This window comes from Pseudorca crassidens, chromosome 8 (assembly GCF_039906515.1).
Source record: "Pseudorca crassidens isolate mPseCra1 chromosome 8, mPseCra1.hap1, whole genome shotgun sequence".
NCBI lineage: Eukaryota > Metazoa > Chordata > Mammalia > Artiodactyla > Delphinidae > Pseudorca > Pseudorca crassidens.
Window position 1 is genome coordinate 20,084,680 of NC_090303.1, and position 24,292 is coordinate 20,108,971.

The 24,292-nt window shown below is 45.7% G+C and overlaps 1 protein-coding gene across 3 annotated transcripts in view; it reads right to left on the minus strand.

Annotated features, from left to right (window-relative positions):
- The window catches only part of LHFPL3 (LHFPL tetraspan subfamily member 3), a 528,260-nt gene that overhangs the window by 33,810 nt on the left and 470,158 nt on the right, over positions 1–24,292 (minus strand). The window contains exon 3 of one of the 3 annotated variants that reach the window (XM_067746028.1): positions 14,279–14,306. The exons of 1 other annotated variant lie outside the window; for it this stretch is intronic. In XM_067746028.1, coding sequence (XP_067602129.1) covers positions 14,290–14,306 — 17 coding nt within the window. In that variant the 3' untranslated portion in view covers positions 14,279–14,289. Of the gene's footprint in view, positions 1–14,258; positions 14,307–24,292 lie in introns of all 3 variants that reach the window. One more of the 3 variants, XM_067746027.1, reaches the window with a different exon arrangement.

The window sequence follows — 24,292 nt, forward strand, 5'->3', positions numbered from 1 at the left end:
CTATTTTAGTAATATATGTATCTTCTGTTGTATATATATATCCTTTATTATAAACAATATATAGAAATATATGCATGTATACTCTGCACGCATACTTTATTTTAGATGCAGTCAGATACTTTTTTGGAGATGCAATTTTCTGCCCAGTAGAAGTGGCCGGATGATGATAATGTTTAAGACTCATTAGTTTACTCAAAGAGTTCATCTTCAAATAACCTTTTTTAGCATCTGTCTCTCTGGGACATCTCACAAATCTAATAAATTTGGGTTATAGCCTTAGACCCTCTGTGATCCTTTGAAAAGTTATTTGACCTCAAGCCTCAGTATAAAACCACTGCCCCATTTACTGAATAAAGTGCTACAGCGATCAAATAAAATCACGAATCCCTTTGAACTGAGGCTATTTTGAAAAGGGAAAAGAGTGGCTCAACAATTCTCAATGTACAGACCAGTGTTGCTTGATGAGGAAAATGCAACTGGGGGGGAGTGAAGAAGAAGAAGAAAGTATATTAAGCACTTTGCTTGGTATTTTCTGGTTGCTCTTCCAGCTCCCTTCTCCTCCACCCAGCCCTACATCCTAGGAGGCTGACCCCTTGAGACTGCATCAATTGGCCTCTTTTGCCCTCTTGGCTGCAGCTAATAGGAAACACTGGCAGAAGGTTGGAGGACGGAAGAGAGGTTGGGGGTTTTTCTCTCCTAAGGATCACAGGTTGGGTGGCAGCATCCTTCTACTGAAGGCCACAGCTCCTGGGAGGGGGCCTCTCCTACAGCCAGCTACTGAGAGAGCTGTGGCTACATTTCTCTCCAGCTGTTTATAACCACTCCCTATGTAATGGCTACCTTTGCTGGTAACCTGGGAATGCCTCACCATCCCTCTCCGTTCTCTTTAGTCCTGCCCACATCTTTGTAAATAGTTGCTTCAATAAACCCTCCTAATTACCCTGATTAAGGGTGCTATCTGTTTCAGTTCGGGATCTGTTTGTGTCCCCTCAGAGGCACAATCCGCACAAAATCTCCTTGAGGTAGATAGGATTGCTCATTTTATAGATGAGAAAAAGATATGGTTAAATAAATTTCCCAAGGTCATGTAAATTGTAAGTTGTAGAGCTCGGTATCAAACCCATATCTCTGTCTTATGCCCTTTCTATCCATCTTTTGTTCTCATAGGTGGGTAAAGTGTTTTTGATGCTATATTAGAATCTCCAGCATAATGCTTAATGGTAGTGGTGGTCAAGGCATCTTGTTCTTGACCTTAAAGGGAGGACTTCCAATGTTTCACAATTAAGAATGATGCTTGCTGGGCTTCGCTGGTGGCGCAGGGGTTAAGAATTCTGCCAATGCAGGGGACACGGGTTCAAGCCCTGGTCAGGGAAGACCCACATGCTGCAGAGCAACGAAGCCCGTGCACCACAACTACTGAGCCTGTGCTCTAGAGCCTGCAAGCCAAAACTACTGGAGCCCATGCACCTAGAGCCCATGCTCTGCAACGAGAAGCCACTGCAATGAGAAGCCCACGCACTGCAACGAAGAGTAGCTCCAGCTCGCCGCAACTAGAGAAAGCCTGCGCACAGCAACGAAGACCCAACGCAGCCAAAAATAATAAATAAATTTAAAAAGAAAAAGTTGAAAAGAAACCAGCAATTGTTGGGAGTCAAAATGTGTATGACGGGCTTCCCTGGTGGCGCAGTGGTTGAGAGTCCGCCTGCCGATTTAGGGGACATGGGTTCGTGCCCCGGTCCGGGAAGATCCCACATGCCGCAGAGCGGCTAGGCCCGTGAACCATGGCCGCTGAGCCTGCACGTCTGGAGCCTGTGCTCTGCAACGGGAGATGCCACAACAGTGAGAGGCCTGTGTACCGCAAAAAAAAAAACCATATATGACTATTAAAAAAATAATAAAAAAGAATGATGCTTACCATTGTTTTTTAGTGGATACCCTATAATGAGTCAAGGAAGTTGTCCTGTATTACAAATTTTCTGAATTTTAAACTTTTCTTAAATCACTGAATACTTTCTTTTCCTGTGGCTATAAGAATGAATGTTGGATGTTCATTACAGCACTATTTACAATAGCCAGGACATGGAAGCAACCTAAGTGCCCACTGACAGATGAATGGATAAAGAAGATGTGGCACACATATACAATGGAATATTACTCAGCCATAAAAAGAAACGAAATTGAACTATTTGTAGTGAGGTGGATGGACCTAGAGACTGTCATACAGAGTGAAGTAAGTCAGAAAGAGAAAAACAAATACCACATGCTAACACACACATATGGAATCTAAAAAAAAAATTGTTCTGATGAACCTAGGGGCAGGACAGGAATAAAGACGCAGACATAGAAAATGGACTTCAGGACACGGGGAGTGGGAAGGGTAAGCTGGGACGAAGTGAGAGAGTGGAATGGACATATATACACTACCAAATGTAAAATAGATAGCTAGTGGGAAGCAGCTGCATAGCACAGGGAGAGCAGCTCTGTGCTTTGTGACCATCTAGAGGGGTGGGATAGGGAGGGTAGGAGGGAGATGAAAGAAGGAGGGGATATTGGGATATATGTATGCATATAGCTGATTCACTTTGTTATACAGCAGAAACTAACACAACATTGTAAAGCAATTATACTCCAATAAAGATGTTAGAAAAAAAAAACAATGAATGTTGGCTTTTCAACTTTAATGTGATATATGATGTGCTTAGTTCTAGGCAGATAGAAATAATCAAGGATCTTGGTGGTGGAAGATACGTGAAGAGAGGAAGCTGAAATTTCCATCTCAATATCCACTGAACTTGGAAACTTCGCCTAATTACCTCCCAAAAGTTCTTTCCATGTTCCGCAGCTCAGAGAGTTGCAGAGTTCCTCATTGGCCTGGGATGAACCAGTATTCTGTAGGGCCTCCTCCTGGTGTCGTATAACATACCTACAAAGAACCTGTCTAACCTCTCTTCCTCTGGATAGCCCTTGGCACACAGGCAGAGGACCTGTTTTAGGTATTTTTGTCATCCCATTTGTTCCTTTCTGAACGCCCACCAAGTGCTCTATACCTTTGCTTTAAATGTGGGGTCCAGAGGTAAAATCAGCACTGCAGGCCGGAATCAAATCCTGCTAAATGGAGGACACACACTTCATTGCTCTAGACATTTTATCTTTTACAGCCTGAGATTCCATTAGCTTTTTCACAGTATTGGTGCCCAATGACCTTGCTATTTAACTAAATCCCTTGTGCCTTTCCTCCATACAGCTCCTGACTTGTGGCCTCTCTGTTTGTGTGGTTGGGTGTTGAGAACAAAGGTCCTTATTGTTTGAAAACTGTTGAATTTCATACTATTAGGTCCAACCTGTCAAAATCTTTTGGATCCATATTCTGTGACCCAGCTATATGGTACCTCACACAGCTTTGTGTCCTGATACGTAGTCAAAATCATAGAGACAAAGAATAGAATGGTGGTTCCCAGGGGCTGGTGGGGTGGGGGAATGGGCAGTTATTAAAAGAAAAAGAACTCAGGAGGAAGAGTAGTCTCTGGGACAGAAACAGGACAGATTCAGTGGTGAGGGAATAACAAAAGTGTGAAAATAAAGATTTGAGACGGACAGGAAGGGATCTGAAGCTGTTATTGGATGAGCATGACTCCGGCAGAGGGGCTGGCCTGGGTCCACCGAGGGTGGAGGTGTATTTCGAACTTAAGCAAAGAGGAGGAAGTTTGGAGCCACTTCTGGAAGGGAGGCGTGAAGGACCAATGAGAACGGATGAAGGAGGTACCCAGTGGCAATGGGTGCTCAACAGAGGTTAGTTGTGGGGTCTTTCTCCAGCTACGCTCGGCTACCTAGGAACAGAGGTCGGGAAAGCACACGGTGTTGGTGGTGATCCTGGACGCAGGGTTCTCAAGGTGGGGGAAGCAGCTTGGGGTGCTTACAAAGTCTGAGCAGGGCAGAGAAAGACACCCTCTCTGTCTATAGTTATGTTTGGGAGGAGGGTCTCTGAATGTAGCTTTGCTTTTGGGGACCAAATTGTGAGGGGGCAAGGAGGCCTGTGAACTGTAGTTTGCTGTAAGACCTGAGCCTGCCCCAGGTCCCACAGCCTGTAACTGAGCCCCTAGGGCTGTTTTGTCCCTAGAAGCCCCCATAGGAACACCTGTAATGTAAGAGGGGTGAGGAAAAGCCTTACATATTGACTGGTTTGGGGTCAAAGACATCTGCAATGCTAGTTTTCAGGGCAAGTCTAGAGGGTCTTCAAGATATTTTTACAGTGTCCTACTGACAGTGAGATATTCTGGTTTGTATTCAGGCTTCATAGCAGGCTTGGACACAGCTAGAATTTACCAACTTATTTTAACAAGACTTTAACTGTCACAGAAGCTGCTACGCAGTAATGATTTCAAACCACATGCCCCACTTCTCCTGCAGAACCTTCAGCTAGAAACCTCCCTGCTGTTCTCGGGCATAGCTTTGCTCTTTATTATCAGGGATGACATCGAGGGGGCCGGTTTTGGGAGCCCAGTAAATTTTATCAGCATTCAGGAAGGAGGAAAAAGATGGACTTTAACACACTGAAAGATGTTAAAAATTACAGTTCCCCACATTGCATGACAAAGAGGGCTTCAGTTCCAAATTTACTGCCCGCAGGAGTGGTTTTGCTTGAGTAAGAACAGCCCACCTGGCAGTTACTCTGACATCACACTAATGCAAGGGAGTTGGAAACTCCTTCCCCTGGCAGAATTTTAGGAAGGCAGGCCACGCAGCTGAACGGGCTCAAAATTGCTCAAGGAAGTGGGGGGTGCTGAGTTTTAATTCTGGACTTTCCATGTGACTCAGCATTTTAGTAACTGCGAGCTTCTTGACACACATTGATTCTTTTTGTACCCCCCGAGTCTGGAATGCACGTGTGCTTCATGGATTTAATACACAGCGCATCACCATTGTAACAGAAACTGGGTGGACACACGGCGGCACAAAATATTCGCATTTCATCGCATCACCTCCTAGATTCTGCCTTATAAGGGAAAGGAAAACTACCATGATGGTTGGAATAGTGGCGAATAAGAGCCTGCATTCTGGAAACAGGCTGTTGAGAGGGAATCCCTGCTCCACTGCTGACTAGTCGAACAGCCCTGCTGAGCTACAGTGTCCTCGTCTGTAAAATGGAACAATATACTCAACCCTATTTCATAGGTGATTGTGAGGAAGAAATGAGATAACACAGGCAAAGCCCCTGGCATACGGCAAAATCACAGGGATGCGAGGGAGTTGGGAGTCTCTTAGCCATTACCACGATTACCTTTTTCTCTAATCCTCCTGAAGATTCACTTCTCAGTGCTTGCTTCCACCCTGAGGTTTTCCTAAGTACACCAAACACGCAGGGTATCCCTGCTCAGAGAGAAGCCATGAGGATCAGTTAGCTCACAGAAGCCAGCACAGCGCCCAGGTCATAGTACCTCCTCAATGTGTGCTTACTAGGAGGGTGAGTGCTGAAAGAAATCTGCTCTCAACCTCTGGGAATTACAAAACATACATATTAGCCTTACTAAGCAAGGGATTTAAAGATTCTCATGCATACAATAGAATCATTGGATCATTAGGCTTTGAAAATACAATAACTCACTGAAATTAATGAATTGTCTGGAGGTCAGTAGTTCTCAAATTTTACTACCTAAGAGTGTCCTAGTAGCTAAAAAATTCCCAAAGGACCACAATCGGTAGATCTCGGCAGAATGCAGGCTACAGCGTTTTAAACCAATCCCCCAGGTGCTTCTGATGCAACATTTTAGGGCAGCCTCAAGGCCTCCATCGAGAAACCCTAGGGGTTACTTAAAAATGTGATGCGCGCTGATGTTCTTTTACTCTTAGGTTTCCTTCTTTGTTCAATGGATGAAAGAGTAATAGGACTGAAATCACCTTCAGTCATAGATTGGGCTGGGAAAATCTCTGCCCAAGCAAGTTCTGGGATTGTACAAGCACGAGCATGCTTAAAGGATTTGCCACAATGCTCTAGAGTTATTTGGACATCCTCTATGCCTGGAAAACATCCAGAAGGGCTATTCTTTCGATTGTTAATCTAGGAGCCTATCTGTTTCTCAGTGTGACATTTCAGGAGGGCTGTATTTTCTCTTTCAGGATTAAAGGAAGAAATACTCTGCAATGCCTTATAAATAATTCAAAATCCAAGAGGGCTTAATGTGAACCACAACACTATGACCTGCAATCACACTCCAAGTCCAAGAAGAATGTGTCTAGATCACCAATAAATGTATATTACTAGGAAATAAATGCTAGGCCCATCAGTCTGCAGAGGAGAAGTGACTGTGTATTTCTGTGATTTTTCTGAGGAATTAAACTTCCCCAGAGTCTGGACTCTACCTTTAACACCTCCAGTTGAGGTCACCAGTCTGTTCTACCACGACATGGTGCTATGTGGCTTCACTCTCCCTTCCCCACTAATCTGTTGTTGTAAATGTTGCCTTGAAAGGGTCTTAAGATTCAATTATTAATCAGAACTAATTTAACAGACTGTTGACTCCAGGAATGAAATTTTTTCAATTTGCAAAGCTGGGATTAGCTGATCAAGGAGAATGGTATGATTTCACAGGATAAACATTAAGCTTCCCACGCCGGCCTAAAGAGCTTACTGGGATTCGCAGGAGGGCAGAGAAAGGTGTGTTTGGGTGGATACATTACTGGTCCATGGAGAGTAATTATGAGGGATTTGCAAACCATAGGAGGCCTCAGTTTAGACAAAATTTTCTTAACCAGGAAGGGTCACAATGCTATACTCTCTTTTAAAAATCTCATTTAAAAGGCAGCCCCACAAATTTTACTTTGACAAATGGTGCTCCAGAAATATTTTCTGCACTGAAATCTGCTTTATTTCCTTTTTTCATACTAAAGTGATGAGAATTTACAACCTTCTTAATTATCTTTGGAGGCACCAGACTTCAGACAGGAGGCTGATAAATGACCTAAATCATTTGCAATATACTGGAAATACAGACAATCTGTGTTGAGTGTGAGAAGCTATGTTCTTGAAGACGTTTTCTCATAAATTAATGAACTGACCTCACCCAGGAACTCTCACACTGCCCTGTGCGTATCTGAGGTCACCTAGAAATGTGATGGGTGCTCATCTAAATGCAAGAATCTTTTATCTTTTTTTCATTCAAGACTCTCTCTTTTATTTTCTTTTTCATTCTTAGGTTTCCTCCTTTTTTTCTCCTGTAGATGAATGGATACTAAGGTTGAAATTACCTTTAGTCATAAATTGGTACCTTTTCCCCCCACAGGATTAGAATTTCCTCTGTAACACTGTGTAAGATTGAACTTGATCACCTCCAAGTCAGCAAGGATTATGAGCTGCACCATTTGCAGGCTCAGTGTTAAATGAAAATCGTTCATAAAGCAGGATTTTCCCTTCTTTCATGTGGTCTCTCTCTCTAGCCTTGTCATAATGCTTGTTTGTTTTCATTCTTTTTTCTTTTTTCTTACTGTAGTAACATACACATAACATAAAACTCGCCACTTAGGCTTTTTTACATTTACACATTACATGTACATCTTAAGCGTACAGTTCAGTGGTATTAAATACACTCCCATTGTTGTGCAGCTACCACCAGTTATGGTGTTTCTTATTTCCTATTTAATGTCATTCTAAGTAAATAAAAATTTAAATGGTTAGCATGAATTTACCATGCATTTTTACATCATGCAATGCCAGTTTTAAGTGCAAATGTTAAGAGCATTTAACTCGTTTGTGCAATCATTGAAATCACACAAATGTATTTTGCCCCCGGAGGATGCCTTGAGCTGGCCAGCAAAAACAAACACAGACAGATTCAGGAAGACTGGGAAGAAGAGAGTGTCCCCCAGGCACAGAGTGGGCTCGAAAGAGTGGCTGGGGGTGCGCCTCTGGCTCAGGGATACTTCAGAGCCTCACAGGCGCCCAGGAGCCCTGCCCTGTGTGCCCTCTCAGGTCTGACGGCTGTTGGTATTCCCCCTTCCACCGGCTGATGGACCGACACATTGTTCCCTGGCTTGGGGCAGGTCTTGGGGGATCTCCCCTTCCCATGAGGAGATATATGGGTGGTGTCCCCAGCCCACGGCAGATGGGTGACCCCAGGTACTGCAACCTCTGTACTAGGTAAATGGATCAGGGGTGGGCAAGAGGTTCTTCCCTCCTTGAGTTGCGACCTCCTACCTGCTGCCCACCAGACACGTTGCAGACCTGCTAGTCCTGGGTGGGAAGGCCACTGCTGTGCCCGGCCCCAAGATGCCGCAGGACTGGTGCACCCAGTCATGACCTTCCCCACCTGCACCCGGGCCCTTCCTGGAGCACAAGGAGGGGAGGCTGAGCAGGGCCCAGGTTCCAGGGCGCAGACAACTGGGCTGAGAACCCATCCCCAGGGAGCTGGGGACAGGGCGGGGTAGGGAAGGAAAAGGGGGAGGGGGAGCAGCAGGATGCAGGGCACCGTGACCAGTCTCCAAGCCTCCCCACCCGCTACATGCTCCAACGTGTCATCGCCCCATCAGACGTCACTGACAAAACACAGTTTCAAGACCGGGGCTGCAGAGCATTAACCCCCAAGCACGGGGCCCTTCTGAGCTTGGGACCCTGTGGACTACACTGGTCGTGCACTCATGGTGCCCTGGGTGCAGGAACAAATAACAAGGAAGGGAGAGGAAAATCAGTGCCACCCACGAGTAAGGCCGGCCCCGCCCATTCCCAACTCCCAAAGGGAGTCCTTCCTGACCCAGGAACATCCCTGGGAAGAGGGGATTTATGCTCTGGACAAAAGCCATCTCCTCCCTTCACTACTGCCCTATTTTCAACATTGCCCTATTTTCTTCCTCCTCTTCTCTTTCCTGCTGACTCAGGAATTTAAGCCTGATGCTTTGACCCGACCCCCAGTGCTGTGGACAGTGTGGGCTGCACTTCTTCCAGACACAGAGTTTAAAATTCGACACTGTGGCTTCTTTTTGGATTTTCCTTTGCTGCTCTTCCCTTCCCTGCGTCTCCCGCTGTCTGAGCGAGGGGAGATGTGAGATCTGTCTTTTAATTATGCTTTCCAGTAAATGAAGGTGACATTCCCTGCCCGGCAGGATGCCTGTAGCCTCTGCAGTTGGCGCTGGTGAGGCTCTTGGAGTTCACGGGGTGGGGTGGGGGCTGCTTTTCAGGACTGTGGGAGGCCCGGCGAGATGAGAGGAGAGGGGAGGAAAAGCTGGAGAAATTCACAGAAGCAGAGGAAAACATGGGAAAGGGAGCGTGGGAAAATGGGTGAGGGGCAGAAGATGGAAGGAAGGTGGCAACGAACAAAGGGAGGAAGGGAGGAACGAAGGGAGCCAGCATTTTGCCTGCTCTACCCACATGATTTTAAAGACTAGAGTCTTGACCTGGTAAAGCTGCTGCCCCCAAGCAGACAATACCCGTGCACACAGGCGCCTGGATGAGGACTGAGAATCCTAGGGCGACAAGGAGCGCTAGCACCATGTCTGCTCTGCTCCCATCAGATCCTTGAAAAACGTGACTCTGCTTACGTGTCTTCCCAGAGCACAGCCCAACGAATTAGTGCCCCATGAAGGTGCAGTGCTCCGGAGAGGACTGAGAGAGGTGTTCAAATGGGAATGTTACATGGGACAGAAGAAGAAAGAGGGCAAATCCCCGCTGGAGCTCCCAGTAGGGCCCAGAGCTGTGTTGAGAAGAGCTGGGACTTTTCATTCACAAGAATCTTCACAAAAAGTGAACTCTATTTTTCCAGGGTGATCAATGCAGAGGCTGTATAAGCCAAGTGTACTCATAACCTCAAGTCTTGAAAACCCCTTCCTCCTAGCAGTATTACAATAAACCAATGTCTTGGGTCTTGTTGAGAAAGTACCACTAAATCTCGAATTGTTCGAGAAGGGAGAATAAAGGGCAACTTTCTATCTGATGGACACACAGCCCAAAGATGACACACAGCTTCTCAGTCGAGCCTGACATACCACCCAGAGATCCAGACTCAAAGAAGCTACAGGTCTCCTGCTCTTTCTGTTCTCTCAGGAATTATTATCTCTTTCCAGAGGAAGATTTCACTTTTGGATTGTGATATGGGCTCTACTGAGGTTTTCCTCACAGCAGCAGCAAAACCTCATTTGCCGAGGGAAAATATGACCTGCTTCAAAGACCTGGAGAATCTGATATGTTTACTGACGTCTCTCTCGTGACCAGTGAGATATAAGAACAATATTTATTGCTAATTCAAGAGAGGAAGCAAAACTGTTGTGGTGAAGATGGCCCTGTTCTTTTTTTTTTGCGGTACGCGGGCCTCTCACTGTTGCGGCCTCTCCCGTTGCGGAGCACAGGCTCCGGATGCGCAGGCTCAGCGGCCATGGCCCACAGGCCCAGCCGCTCCGCGGCATGTGGGATCTTCCTGGAACCGGGGCACGAACCCGTGTCCCCTGCATAGGCAGGCGGACTCTCAACCACTGCGCCACCAGGGAAGCCCGGCCCTGTTCTTTTAAAAAAAGACTTTTTCAAAACAGTGGTCTGTGGATCTCTTGCATCAGAATTACATGGAATGATGATTTAAGAATCAGATCTCTGCATCCTCACTGCAGAACTACTAAATCTCTGTGGGTAAGGGGTCAGCACCCACATTTAAATAAGCTAAGAGTCTGTCATCACGTATATACTGACATCTCTGAATTATGCTTGGAGCAGGGGCCTCAAACTAGGGCGAGCCTCACCGTTGCCTGGAAGCCTGAGAAACACAGGTGGCTGGGCCCCACGTGCAGAATTTCTGATTCAGTAGGTCTGGGGCGGGGCCTGAGCATCTGCGTTTCTAACAAGTTCCTGGGTGATGCTGAGGCTGCTGGTCTGGGGACCACACCTTGAAAACCACTGGGTTAGAACAATGAAAACAACCCAGCCTTGTGTCCGTCAGGTGTACCCTACTTAACTGTTCTCGGGAAGCCCCGACGATCAGAGTGTGGGTGGTGGTGGCAGTGGTGGGCTGGTGTTCTGTCCCTCCAGGAGGTGAACGTCTGGGGAAGCAGTGCAGAGCCACCTGGCCTTCAAGCCAGGCCAGTCTACACAGGACTCCTGGGGGCAAATGTGGGTTGGTACGCGTGCATCTGTCAGATAACCAGGCTTCTGGTGGCTGGCTCTTCAGACTCGAGGGAGCTCAGTTTGTTTTCAGGTAACAATGGGGTTACAGGTATATCTTAGGATAAGTCAGGAAGGATCCAGCAGATCCCAGAACTAAGCTGGTATAACAGGAGGTAGAGTCCTCCTCACCATGGCTAACTGGCCAGCTGGGCATGTTCCCATGGCGACAGACCACTAGGCCTCCAGGCTGATATTTTGGGGGCCTCAGGCCTCTGATACACCCTTTCCTCCATCTAGAAAGTATTTCAGGCTGAGGCCTCCTCAGACCACCTAGGACATGCTTGGCTGTGTTTTGGGGCAGCCCACAGTGTCTGACTTCCTCCCCTCCTGCCTCAGATGCCTGTAGTGACCAGTATGGCCACTAGAGGTCTCAGCAGGACAATTATTACCCTAGGAAGGGGCCAGGCAGGACCTGGGAGAAGCCGGAAAAGCGCGTCTTCCCATGACCCCAGGGATCTCCGGCAAAGGGAAAAGTAAGGTGAGGGGCTCATGACCTCTGCCTGCCTGTCCAGCATCCTCAGCATGACAACTGCTCTTGTGTGGCTGCCCAAGGATGTCATTTTCCTCTTCATACGGCACAACAGTCACCATGGGAGAAGGAATGGTAACACCAGGGCAATGATGGTTGCCAAGAAGGGGCCTTAATTTCCAACAGCTGCTCTCTCCCAATGACATGGTCGATTGGCATTGTTCAATTTTATGTTAAGTGCCACGCAAATGCAGCTTTAAGAGTCCTCTAGCACAACCCCTCCAGCCAGATTTGCTGCTGCCTGCAAAGCCCTTATTCCACCAAAATCCTGAAGCTGAGATTCTGTCCCAGTAATATTTTCCAAGGTCGCAGTTCTTTGCAGCTCTCCATTTTGTCCAGCAGTGTTAGAACCTAAGACACACACAGGGAGCTTATCCACCTCTGTATTCATTCCCCCTCCCTGTCCTGCTCTTCCCACCAGATCCAGGGGAGATGGCTGCAGACCTGATGGGCTATCTTGGAAAAAGGTGCATGTTAAGCCAAACTTGATCTGTGGACAACAAAAGGGGCCAAAGGTTAAATCAGTGATGATTCTTTGCTTTATAAAAAAGATTGATTATGAACATGCCATGGATTTACCATGGAAAAAGAAAGCTCTGTTAAAATGACATTGCACCTTTGGTTAATCTCTGTATTTCTATAATTTTACGTAAACAAGGAGTGTATCTCAAAACTCTGCTGCAAACTAGCACGTGTGGGTCTCTACTCTTGCCTTAATTGGCTTTCAAATTATTCTCGGACTGCCTCACTGACTTCCCTGGCCCTGTTAGCTCAGGGAGCAATGCATCGAAAGGAGAAAATGTGACTTAGCTCACCTACTGAGTCTCCCTCAGCTCCAGAGCTCTAATCAGTGGTGTCTTGGAAAGGAGAGAAGTGGATATCAGCCAGATAACCTCAGACTGCAGAAATCAGCTTATCTGAGATGATCACACCTGGAGTTGGCCATGTCCACCTCCGTGTGGCAGGTCCGTGTAAGGGGGGCAGGCTACTTGTCTCTCACCTGCACCTTTCCGTCCTGCCCTTGTCCTTCCTCAGTTAATAACAGAGACTCACAGAGCTCTTGCTCCTGTAGGCTGTCCCCATTTACACAGCCTGACTAACTTTTTCCATAATCCCATGGTTAGAAATGAATACTGCTGGGAGGAAGCTGCATGAAAACAGCCCGAGGTTAGGAGCAAACTGAGCGTCATGTACTTTTTGAAATTAGCTGTTGTCAAAGTCGTTTTACAGATGAGGAGCCCAAGGTCCAGAAGGGCAGAGTAACTTTCCCAAGTTCATGCAGATATGTAGTGGCAGAGCCAGGAATGGGAACCAGGGTCCCTTCTTGGGAGGGAGACTCCTTCACTTTCATTCACTTCCTGGTTGTGTACATGGTTCTCTCCCAGACAAAAATGTGCTGGGGCAGCACAACGGTAAGATGCTTTGATGGAAAGAGAACTGAGTTATAATCCAGGCTCTGCCCCATTTGGGCAAGTTACTTTCCCCCTGGAGGCCTCAGTCATCTGTGAAGTAAGGGGTTTGGAGTGAAGAATCCATCTCTAAGGACCCGTAAGCTCCAGCATCCTGTGTATGTCTAAACGACGGGCTCGAGTCCCAACACTGCAGGGGACTAAGTGCTCCGTCACATCTCATGAGAGAGCCCCTGCACTTTTAAATTCTTGTCATCTCTGACAACTAACTTGGAAAGTTTCCTCCTCACTCCCTTTTGACACGCACTGGAAACTTCTGGGAGACTGAGGACAAGAGGAAGTTCCAACCCTGAAATCACGGTCAGGTGGGGAAAGCTGTACAGTAAGACAGGATACTTTTTGTCAGGCACAAATTCCTCCTCCCCAATTTGTTACTCTGTAACTCTAGTTTATCACATATTGAATGTGTGTGTGTGTGTGTGTGTGTGTGTGTGTGTGTGTGTGTACAATGAAGGGTCAATATAACCCATATTTGGCTTAGGAACCATTATCCTTTCTCATTGATAATCACAGGTTTGGTCAATATATGTATATGTGTCCATCATATACACAGGTACAGAGAAAACAATAAACAAATGAGAAGATGACCACTTTTCTCCATGGTTCATTTTAGCCCTGTTGCATGGTATTTATTCTCACAGAGCATTCACTCTGCAAAGGCTCACAGAGCAATAATCCGTTTAGGCTGGTGGTCCCAGAAGAACACTGCACAGCAAAGATGCAAAGGGTGCCACAGCCTGCATGAGGGGCCGACACACGTTTCTGCTCTGTGGAGTAGAATGTTGCTGTGAGAATATGGACACTAGCCCAGAATCCTAAAATCTGACAATATGAGGGCTCACTGTCAGAGAACAATAACAAAACGCATTCCCCGGGTGTCCCCAGCTCCTTCCCGGGGAGGTGGCAGGCAGACAGCGGCAAGTTCTCTAGGGATTGTGGGAGAGAGAAATACAAGTACAAAATCAGGAACAAAGACATAAGCTCTACGGCTTAAGAGCGACGGTTCATGCGGCCCCAGGGGCAAGCGGCGAAAGCGGGAATCAGAACAGCGGAGGAAACATGCGGGGATGGTAGGCGGAAGCGCACAAAACACAGTCGGGCCCAGCGGAGCCATGCTCACACTTACATGGCGTGGTCTCACACTACCTTAGTGTGCTTTAAGCATTTCCATCATCTGAGAGTTTAGGAGGGAAAAACAGAATAGTTAAAGGTACAATAAATTAAGAGCTTGCACTTTATCTTTAAAGGTTAATAATAACGGTGTCATTCCTGGCCATCCGATTCCTAGTGTGAAGAGCAATACGTGTGACAATTCATAGTGGTGAGAAGCACAGTTCTGAGAGCCAGACCCTGGTTTCATATCTTGGTTCTGCCACTTGTAGCTGTGTGACTCTGTGTAAGTGTCTTACCTTTCTATGCCTCAGTTTCCTCATCCGTAAAATGGGTCTAATAGTACCACTTACCTCATAAGACTGTGGTGAGGGTTTAATAAATTAATACATGTAAAATACCTGAACAGTCCTATTCAAGACTAAGTATCATCTAAGTATTGGTTCTCACTGTTGTTATTTTGATCTTTAGCTTCCTCAGGCAATACCACCCAGAGTAGATGATCAAAAGTTTACAGAAAGCTAAGGACTTGGTGAGAAATTTAGATGCTCAATAAGAAAAACAACTGAAGAAATCAAACATTCAGGAGAAAAACAGACAAAGTTAGAAACGCACGGGTTGAGCAATAGTTTCTGTGTTGTTGTAATTCTTTGAGGGTGTCATTTCAAATTCCAAAGCAACTCAGAGTAGCTTTTTAAGAAAGATAAATAAAAATCAACGGCACACACACAGATCGATTAGAACCCTGAGGCCTGGTTCGTGTTGGACAATTCCAGGCTGTGTACACATCATCAGGTGTTAACCTTTGGACTGATGGCATCTAACATGTTCTAACTTGCTTCTGCCCAGTGCCTCACACAGTAAGCGAATTGCTAAAAGGTGCCAGCGCAAGGATTCTGGGTCATGAGTACCAAGTCATACAGAAGGACAGACGCCTCTATTCTTTCCCAAAGCCATTCTGTCAGCTTTGACTTCACTTGGCAGGATACGGTGGTCAAGGAAAATATGACCTTAACCTGAAAGGAACCTGCAAGTAAAGTGCTCTGAGGATAACCTGGGCTGAGTCTGCCTTTGCTGATTACACTCTGAGTCCCTGGGTGGCCAGAACCAGTGCCCTGCTAGTGCTTTACTTGCCCCCAGAGTGAATCCTCTCCCCCACTTCCATCTCCTACTGGTGCATCTGCACACGGAGACAGGTCTTATTTAAAAACATGTGGCAGATGGCCAAGAGGCACATGAAAAGATGCTCAACATCGCTAATTATTGGAGAAATGCAAATCAAAACTACCATGAGGTATCACCTCACACCGGTCAGAATGGCCATCATTAAAAAGTCTACAAACAATAAACGCTGGAGAGGGTGTGGAGAAAAGGGAACCCTCTTGCACTGTTGGTGGGAGTGTAAATTGATACAACCACTATGGAGAACAGTATGGAGGTGCCCTAAAAAACTAAAAATAGAGCTACCATATGACCCAGCAATCCCACTACTGGGCATATACCCTGAGAAAAACATAATTCAAAAAGAGTCATGTACCACAATGTTCATAGCAGCGCTGTTTATAATAGCCAAGACATGGAAGCAACCTAAATGTTCACTGAGAGATGAATGGATAAAGAAGATGTGGCACATATACACAATGGAATATTATTCAGCCATAAAAAAGAACCAAAAAATGCCATTTGCAGCAACATGGAGGGACCTGGAGATTATCATACTAAGTGAAGTAAGTCAGACAGAGAAAGACAAATATCTTATGATATCGCTTATATGCAGAATCTAAAAAAAATGATACAAATGAACTTATTTACAAAACAGAAATAGACTCACAGATTTAGAGAAAGAACTTACAGTTACCAGTGGGGAAGGGTGGCGGGGAGGGAGAGACTGGGAGTTTGGGATTGACATGTACACACTGCTATATTTAAAAGAGCTAACCAACAAGGACTTACTGTATAGCACAGGGAACTCTACTCAATATTCTGTAATAACCTAAATGGGAAAAGAACTTGAAAAAGAATAGATACATGTATATGTATAACTGAATCACTTTGCTGTGTACCTGAAACTAACACAATATTCTTTTTTTTTTAAACATCTTTATTGGAGTATAATTGCTTTACAATGGTGTGTTTTCTGCTTTATAAAAAAGTGAATCAGCTATACGTATACATACATCCCCATATCTCCTCCCTCTTGTGTCTCCCTCCCACCCTCCCTATCCACCCCTCTAGGTGGTCACAAAGCACCGAGCTGATCTCCCTGTGCTATGTGGCTGCTTCCCACTAGCTATCTATTTTACATTTGGTAGTCCATATAAGTCCATGCCACTCTCTCACTTCGTCCCAGCTTACCCTTCCCCCTCCCCATGTCCTTAAGTCCATGCTCTACGTCTGCGTCTTTATCCCTGTCCTGCCCCTAGGCTCTTCAGAACCTCTTTTTTTTTTTTTTTAAGATTCCATATATATGTGTTAGCATACGGTATTTGTTTTTCTCTTTCTGACTTACTTCACTCTGTATGACAGACTCTAGGTCCACCCACCTCACTACAAATAACTTAATTTCATTTCTTTTTATGGCTAATATTCCATTGTATATATGTGCCACATCTTCTTTATCCATTCATCTGTCGACGGACACCTAGGTTGCTTCCGTGTCCTGGCTATTGTAAATAGAGCTGCAATGAACATTGGGGTACATGACTCTTTTTGAATTATGGTTTTCTCAGGGTATATGCCTGGTAGTGGGATTGCTGGGTCGTATGGTAGTTCTATTTTTATTTTTTTAAGGAACCTCCATACTGTTCTCCATTGTGGCTGTATCAATTTACATTCCCACCAGTAGTATAACACAACATTCTTAATCAACCATACTGCAATATGAAATAAAAATTAAAATAAATAAAAACATGTGGCATTCCATAAAACCCAGATTAATGACCCAGGGATACCTCATTCCTTCCCCTCTGACACCTTGCATCTCCTGCTTCCCATTTCGCCCTCTCCTGACTTCTCTAGTTTGGTTGTTACCTGACTATGTCACTTCTTATTCATCACTGGTCTGAGAAAGTTTCCAGGGTGGAAGCTGTAGGACTCCTCTGTCACTCTGAGTTCCCTCACACCCTTCCTCACTTCCTCAGAGGACTGTGTTGGCCCTCACTGGGATGTGAGCATTCGGATGAAGCAATGGGATCCTTTAAAGTTGTAATGTTGGGTGCTAAAAGCATCATTTCGAATGAAAAATGAAAAGCAACACTGGAAGTCTTCAGCTGGTTAAACACAGAAGGGAAGAATGACAAGGAAGATGCCAGGGTCTGTTAGGAAGCCGACCACAGACTGCTGTGCTCTGACAAGGCCTCTGCTTTGAGCAGAGTTTTAACCTGGCTGATATTCTTTTGTGTACATGTAACTCCAGCTGCCAGTTGGGCTGTGGGCTCCTAAAGGCTGGGCCTGGGTCCTTCTTTCTCGGGCAGCCTCTCACCCTGTCAAGCACAGTAGCAGCAGGCTGTCTACTGCAGGAGCAGGTTAAGGCTGCTGGTGACTGCAGCTTCATTTGTCTGGCAGGGATGCTGGTGTTTTAAAGACACACTCTCAGATCTTTCCCAATCGCAGGTACTGCCTCAAGGACGTAGACTACAGTGCCTGGGCTCTGGAACACAGAGAGACACCTTGATCTGTCCAACACCTCTTTGAATGGCTGTTATTTACGTCAACAGAATGTTGCTCTGGCAAAATTACAAACGGGAGAAAGAGGCAGAGGATACTTAGAAAAGCAAAGGGGTTTCCAACCAGAAAAAGTAGGTCTAATGATTTAATATTTGCAGCAGTGGAGACATTTAAACAGAATTATTAAGCAATTAGCCAAATTTTAACTAGAATGGGAACTACAAGATGATTTCAGAGGGAACCATTTCAAGTTAAGTCATTCTCTTGCCTTGGAGGGCTTTCATTCCATGCTGACCAGAAGGTCATTATTTTAACAGAAGAGACAGAGGCAGTCACATTTTTCTTGCTGATGGGACAAGCAATGCCACATATCCTGGGGGATCAGTGATCCTATCAGGCCACAGGACCGCATCTGGAGAGCTGGGGCCCTTGCTGCAGTGAAGACAGATGTGGTATCATCATCCTGCACGGGGTGAATATTAGTAAACAGTTCAATGGCAGTAGCTTCTAAGTTCTCCTCTAGGTCCCAGGACCCAATGCTCTCCCAAGGCAGGACAGACATTTCTAGGTGTAAGCTGTCAGGCTAAGTTTCAGTGGGCAGCTCATGCAGGAAAAAGGCCAAAAGAATGGGTTCTATTGCTAGATGAGGGGCTGATGCCCGAGTAATCTTAGAGTATTTTGATGCTCTATGCTGTGTCTTGGCTACAGAGGTCTCAAGGCAAACCTCTTCTGGGTCCCTCTGAACCCTAAGAATTATCCCACAGACTACAGGTATGATATTCCAACCACTGCTGAGGCAATGGGGCATACTCTATGTGCACCCTTCCATAAATGTGGGAGAGGACTCCTTAGAGAAAAGGAATAGCATTACTTCTACCAAAAGGCAGCAGTGGCTTGGTGGTTCCGTGCACATGCATGGCCAGCACACTTTTCTCTTTGCTACAGACACAGACAGGCCTTGTACCATCACTGCTCATACGGGACACCTTTGAATGTGCAGAGACCTCACGACATATGTGTCACTCTCAGAGTGGAATACCAACCAACAGGCTGAGAGTCCACTCATTATGTAATTTTATTTATGATCCTCAAAACATAAAAACAGACATAGCTTTTATGTTCCCATTTGATTTACTCACACTCGAGTGAACAGCTGTCTCATTCATTGGAAACTTTATAGAAACCAGCCCAAATGTCCCTCTGAGATTTCTTTTGTATCTGGGTGATTTGCACTGAATCCTGGGAGTCTGGGTTCTATAGTTTAATTTCCCACTTCCTAGGTGGTAGCAGATAATAGATGGAACGCTGAGCTTTACTCAGTGAGTAAAGCTGAGTGTTGACTGATTTTTTTTTCCTTCAAATGCATCACCTCCTGACCCTTCGGTGCTCCGTGGTGGAGGGTAACAAAGAAAAGAACAGAAACGAAAGAGAGTCCTAGTGAAAACTACTTTCAATTGAGAGGCCTTTCAGAGAAGACATAGGAGATGGCGCTGCAATTTACTGTTATAGTCAAAGAAATCTAGGCTGGATGTGACCTTGGTAATTCATTATCCAGTCCCTTGCTTCATTTTACAGATGAGGAAACAAAAGCTCAGAGAGGACAAGTGACAGCCAGTTGGAGAGTCAGGGTTAGAGGGAGACCGCCTGACTTGTGGTCCAGGACCACCCCACCTATCACACCACTTCCCATTTGCAATAGAAGGGCACAGTTTTCTAAGCAAGGACCTCCATTAGGGAATATAATAGGAACAGTATGCCCAACCTGCCCTCTGAGTTTGGAAAGGTCTAATCTTTTCATGAGCAAGCTAAAGGCAAAGTTGGAAAACTGCTTCAACTCCTCCAACAAGATACAAATCAAGGGGTGTGTGTGGTCTGCCTCTAGGTCACTGATCTCCAAATCTGAAGAAACTATGGACCCCTTTAAAGGAAATTAATCCTCTAAGACCTATGGTAAATTTTCTTAACCAGCATTTGAGAAACATTTACTTAAGACAGCTGAAGTCTCATTCTTTGAACATGATTTTCAATTGAGAAGTCTCACTGAAGAAAAGACAAGTTTTCTGTTTATAATCGGTAAAAATGAAAGAACAAAACCTAAATGTCCTTACTAAGCCCAAAGAACCCCATCTCCCCGCAAGCATATGTGCCTGAAATCTGATTTGAGAAGTATTGTCCTAGCTCAGAATTCATTACTGCTCTTGTCTGGCTCATGAATGAACTTCTTCAGTTTACATGCCTCCCATCTTCGCTCCTTTGGTAGCTACTTCTTTTGTACCGAACGGATTTTTTAGTTCACATTTTTGCAATGGGGCCTGTGTGTCCTGTATTCTTGTTGCCTCGTCACCCTCTCTCTTTCTGAATCTGGGGTCACTTTGTGATTTACCTAATATTTGCTTTAGATGAAAATTCAGCACAATCCTGCTTTTGTGGAACGGTGTTTGTAATGAAAATGCTAGTTTTCTAAGGTGAAGGCGATTCAGGTTTCGAATCTGACATCTAGGTAGCATCAGTCCCCATCTGGATTTCAGCAATGAAGTTCCATCGGTTAAAATGCACCTTAAACACCTCAGCTGGACTTGTACGGTAGTTAACTTCCTTGTTTTACAATCTTACCAATTTACCATTGCCATCCTGTCCTCCCTCTGGGGTGACAGGTGGCTAAAAACACATTTAGATTTTCCTCTGAGGGGGGATTTCTCTCTCCTTGACAGTCTCTCTCTGCTCTGTGTCTCACAGACAACTAGGAATTTGCCATGGAGTTCCCCTTGGGAATGCCTCTTTCCTGCCTCTCTCCATTCATTTATCCTAGGTCAGAATTTTCTTTTTTGTTAAGAATTCATTCCCCAGTGGAAATGTAAGCATGGCAGAGTTTCTTCTAGTCTCTTACAGCATTGTTGTTGTTTTCTGCTTTGGATTTTATGGAAAGCGATTAAAAAAATGAGACGGGTCCTAGTTCTATATTATTTTGGCTAAAAAAAAAAATGGAAGCATGTTCTCTATACTGTACTGTACTTGTACATTCCAATACGGCAGCCTCTAGACACACGTGGCTATTTAAATTTAAGTTAATTAAAATAAAATACAGTTAAAAATTTAGTTCCTGGTCTTCCCTGGTGGCGCAGTGGTTGAGAGTCTGCCTGCCGATGCAGGGGACACGGGTTCGTGCCCCGGTCCGGGAAGATCCTACATGCCGCGGAGCGGCTGGGCCCGTGAGCTATGGCCGCTGAGCCTGCGTGTCCGGAGCCTGTGCTCCGCAACGGGAGAGGCCACAACAGTGAGAGAGGCCTGCGTACCGCAAAAAAAAAAAAAAAAAAAAAAATTTAGCTCCTCAGTCTCACTAGCTACATTTCAAATGCTCAGAAGCCACATGTATCTAGGACACTGTATTGGATAGAGCAGACAGAGAGCATTTCCATCATTGTTCTGTGAGACAGTGCTGCTCTACATTTATTATGCTCTAATAAAACTTTAATGTAAGCCGTGTACTATGCTATAGAAGTCTAATTCTGAAAAAGATACAATGAAACATAAACATGTAAGTATGTAAGTCATCTTCAGTCAAAACCCACCTGTAAAGTGCTAAGGATAATTATTTAATATATTTAATAAGCAATACAGGGACTTTCCTGGTGGCGCAGTGGTTAAGAGTCCGCCTGCCAATGCAGGGGACACGGGTTCGAGCCCTGGTCCAGGAAGATCCCACATGCCGCAGAGCAACCAAGCCCGTGCGCCACAACTACTGAGCCTGAGCTTAGAGCCTGTGAGCCACAACACTGAAGGCCATGAGCCTAAAGCCTGTGCTCTGCAACGAGAGAAACCACCGCAATGAGAAGCCACCACACCACAATGAAGAGTAGCCCCCGTATGCTGCAACTAGAGAAAGCCCGAGCGCAGCAATGAAGACCCAACGCAGCCAAAAATAAATACATAAATAAATAAGTTTATTAAAGAAAAATAAGCAATACAGGTAGAAGTCTGGGCGTCTTTATGTTCAAGTCAGCCACATAAAGCCTCATCATTTAATTGAGATTCTAAGAAGATCAGCCTTTATTTAAATGAAAAGATAGAACTGACTTTCTCTAAATGGAGGTAGGTGTCTCGAGTTGTGGACCGTGGAAGTGTATGGGGAAATGTATCAGAAACACCTGGAAACTTGCATCAACTTAGACAATTCCTCCTCTAACCAGATAGGATGAGGATTTGTTGGGGCAGGAGATGTGCTGCATGTGGAACTTCTGTAGTGTGAAAAAGCTCATCGGGTGGTTCTCATGTGTCTTCTTACTCCATCCCTCTAGATGGGAACCACTGCTCCCAAGAATGGCTAAACTGGTTGAGGAGACTTGCCTAATTACAGAATATCAAGGACAATTTATGTAAGTCAAGTACATAAGTCTTTATATGGGTTATATTAGTCAGAGTTCTCTAGAAAAGCAGAACCAATGGGAGATAGATACACAGATGGTGAAACTGATGATAAGAATTGGTTCATGTAATTATGGAGTCTGAGAAGTCCTGCAGTCAGCTATCTGCAGGCTGGAGAACCAGGAAACCCAGTGGTGTAATTCAGTCCAAGTTCAAATGCCTGAGAACCAGGGGAGCCGATGGTGTAAGTCCCAGTCTAAGTCTGAAGGCTGAGAATCAGGAGTGCTGATGGCACTTCTGAGGGGCAGGAGGAGACGGATGTTCCACCTCAAGCAAGAGAGCAAATTCACCCTTCCTCCAACTTTGTGTTCTATTCAGACCCTCAACAGATTGAATGATGCCCACTCACACTGGTGAGCGTAATCTTTTTTACTCAGTCTACTCTGTTCTGGAAATACCCTCACAGACACACCCAGAAATGATGTCTTACCAGCTATCTGGGCAGTTGATCATAAAATTAATGATCACATAGTTTAAGTTCTGGCTACAGGGGATAGTCTAATGGGCAATTCTGCATAAAAGTCTAAATAGAGTAAAGCCTTCTGGTTAGCAAGGTTGCATTGCTTCTCCAAAGCAAAGCAGTATAAGTAAAGTCTGAAAGCAAGTTAGCAGAGCATTAAACATTTATTCATTCAAGAATCACTTATTGGGCTTCCCTGGTGGCGCAGTGGTTGAGAGTCCGCCTGCCGATGCAGGGGACACGGGTTCGTGCCCCGGTCCGGGAAGATCCCACACGCCGTAGAGCGGCTGGGCCCGTGAGCCATGGCCACTGAGCCTGCGCGTCCGGAGCCTGTGCTCCGCAACGGGAGAGGTCACAACAGTGAGAGGCCCGTGTACCGCCAAAAAAAAAAAAAAAAAATCACTTATTGAGCATCTAATAATATCTGTCAAACACCTTGATATGTACTGTGAATACGATAAAATAAGTAAGGGATGATTCTGGAGTGTGGTAGCTGAATTTCTGCATGGGCTTTGGAGTCAGCCTGGGTTTATATCTGGTACATTCTAGCTGTGCTCTCAGGCAAATTACTGAACTTTTCCAAGGTTCAGTTTGTTATTAAATTGGAGATAATGCTAGCACTTATGCCATGGGGTTATTATCAAAATTGAATAATATAAGATGCATAGTAAACATTCAGTAAAATTTAGTGACTACAGATTATTAAAGAGCATATAGAGGGCAGAGTCAACATGGCAGACTAGGATGACACAAGATTTGCGTCTCTGCACAACTGGGGCACCTACCAGGCACCGGTGGGGGACCACAGACACCTGAGGGAATGGGAGGAATCCCCAGTGACTGGGTAGGATGTGGGGTGGAGTGAGGGGGGAGGAGAAGTGGAGGCAGGACAGGACCCGCGCCCCTGAGGGGCAGCTGGGGGAGGAGGAGGGATCCCACACCAGAAGGGGGATGGGGGGGACAATGGGAGGGCAAAGGATCAAAAGGCAGCATGGCCAGCATTTCCCCTGCCCACCTGGGCCCCCCAGGAGCCTGCTGAGATCCTGGGCCTGATCCTCTGCCCACCAGGGCCCCCTCCAGCAGCGAGGGTCCTGAGGGAGTGGGAGGGAGGGATGGGGGAGCAAAAGTAAAGGCCAGACCTCTGGGGAACTGCACCCCTGAGGGGCGGCTGGGGGAGGGGAGGAGTTCCTACACCCAGCAGGACCCACCCACAACGGGGGAGACCCTGCGGGGGGCGGGTGCGGAGGAACAGAAGGCAATGCAGCCAGTGCTGAATCTAAAGTGCTATACTAACAGAGAATCTCAGACCCCAGGAACTATTAATCAGAGTGAGGCCTCCCAGAGGTTCTCATCTCAGCACCAAGACCTGGCTCTACCCAACTGCCTGCAAACTCCAGTGCTGGACACCTCAGGCCAAACAACCAGTAAGACAGGAATACAGCCCCACCCATCAAAAAAAAAAAAAAAAAAAAGAAATGACAAAAAAAAATGTTACAACGAAG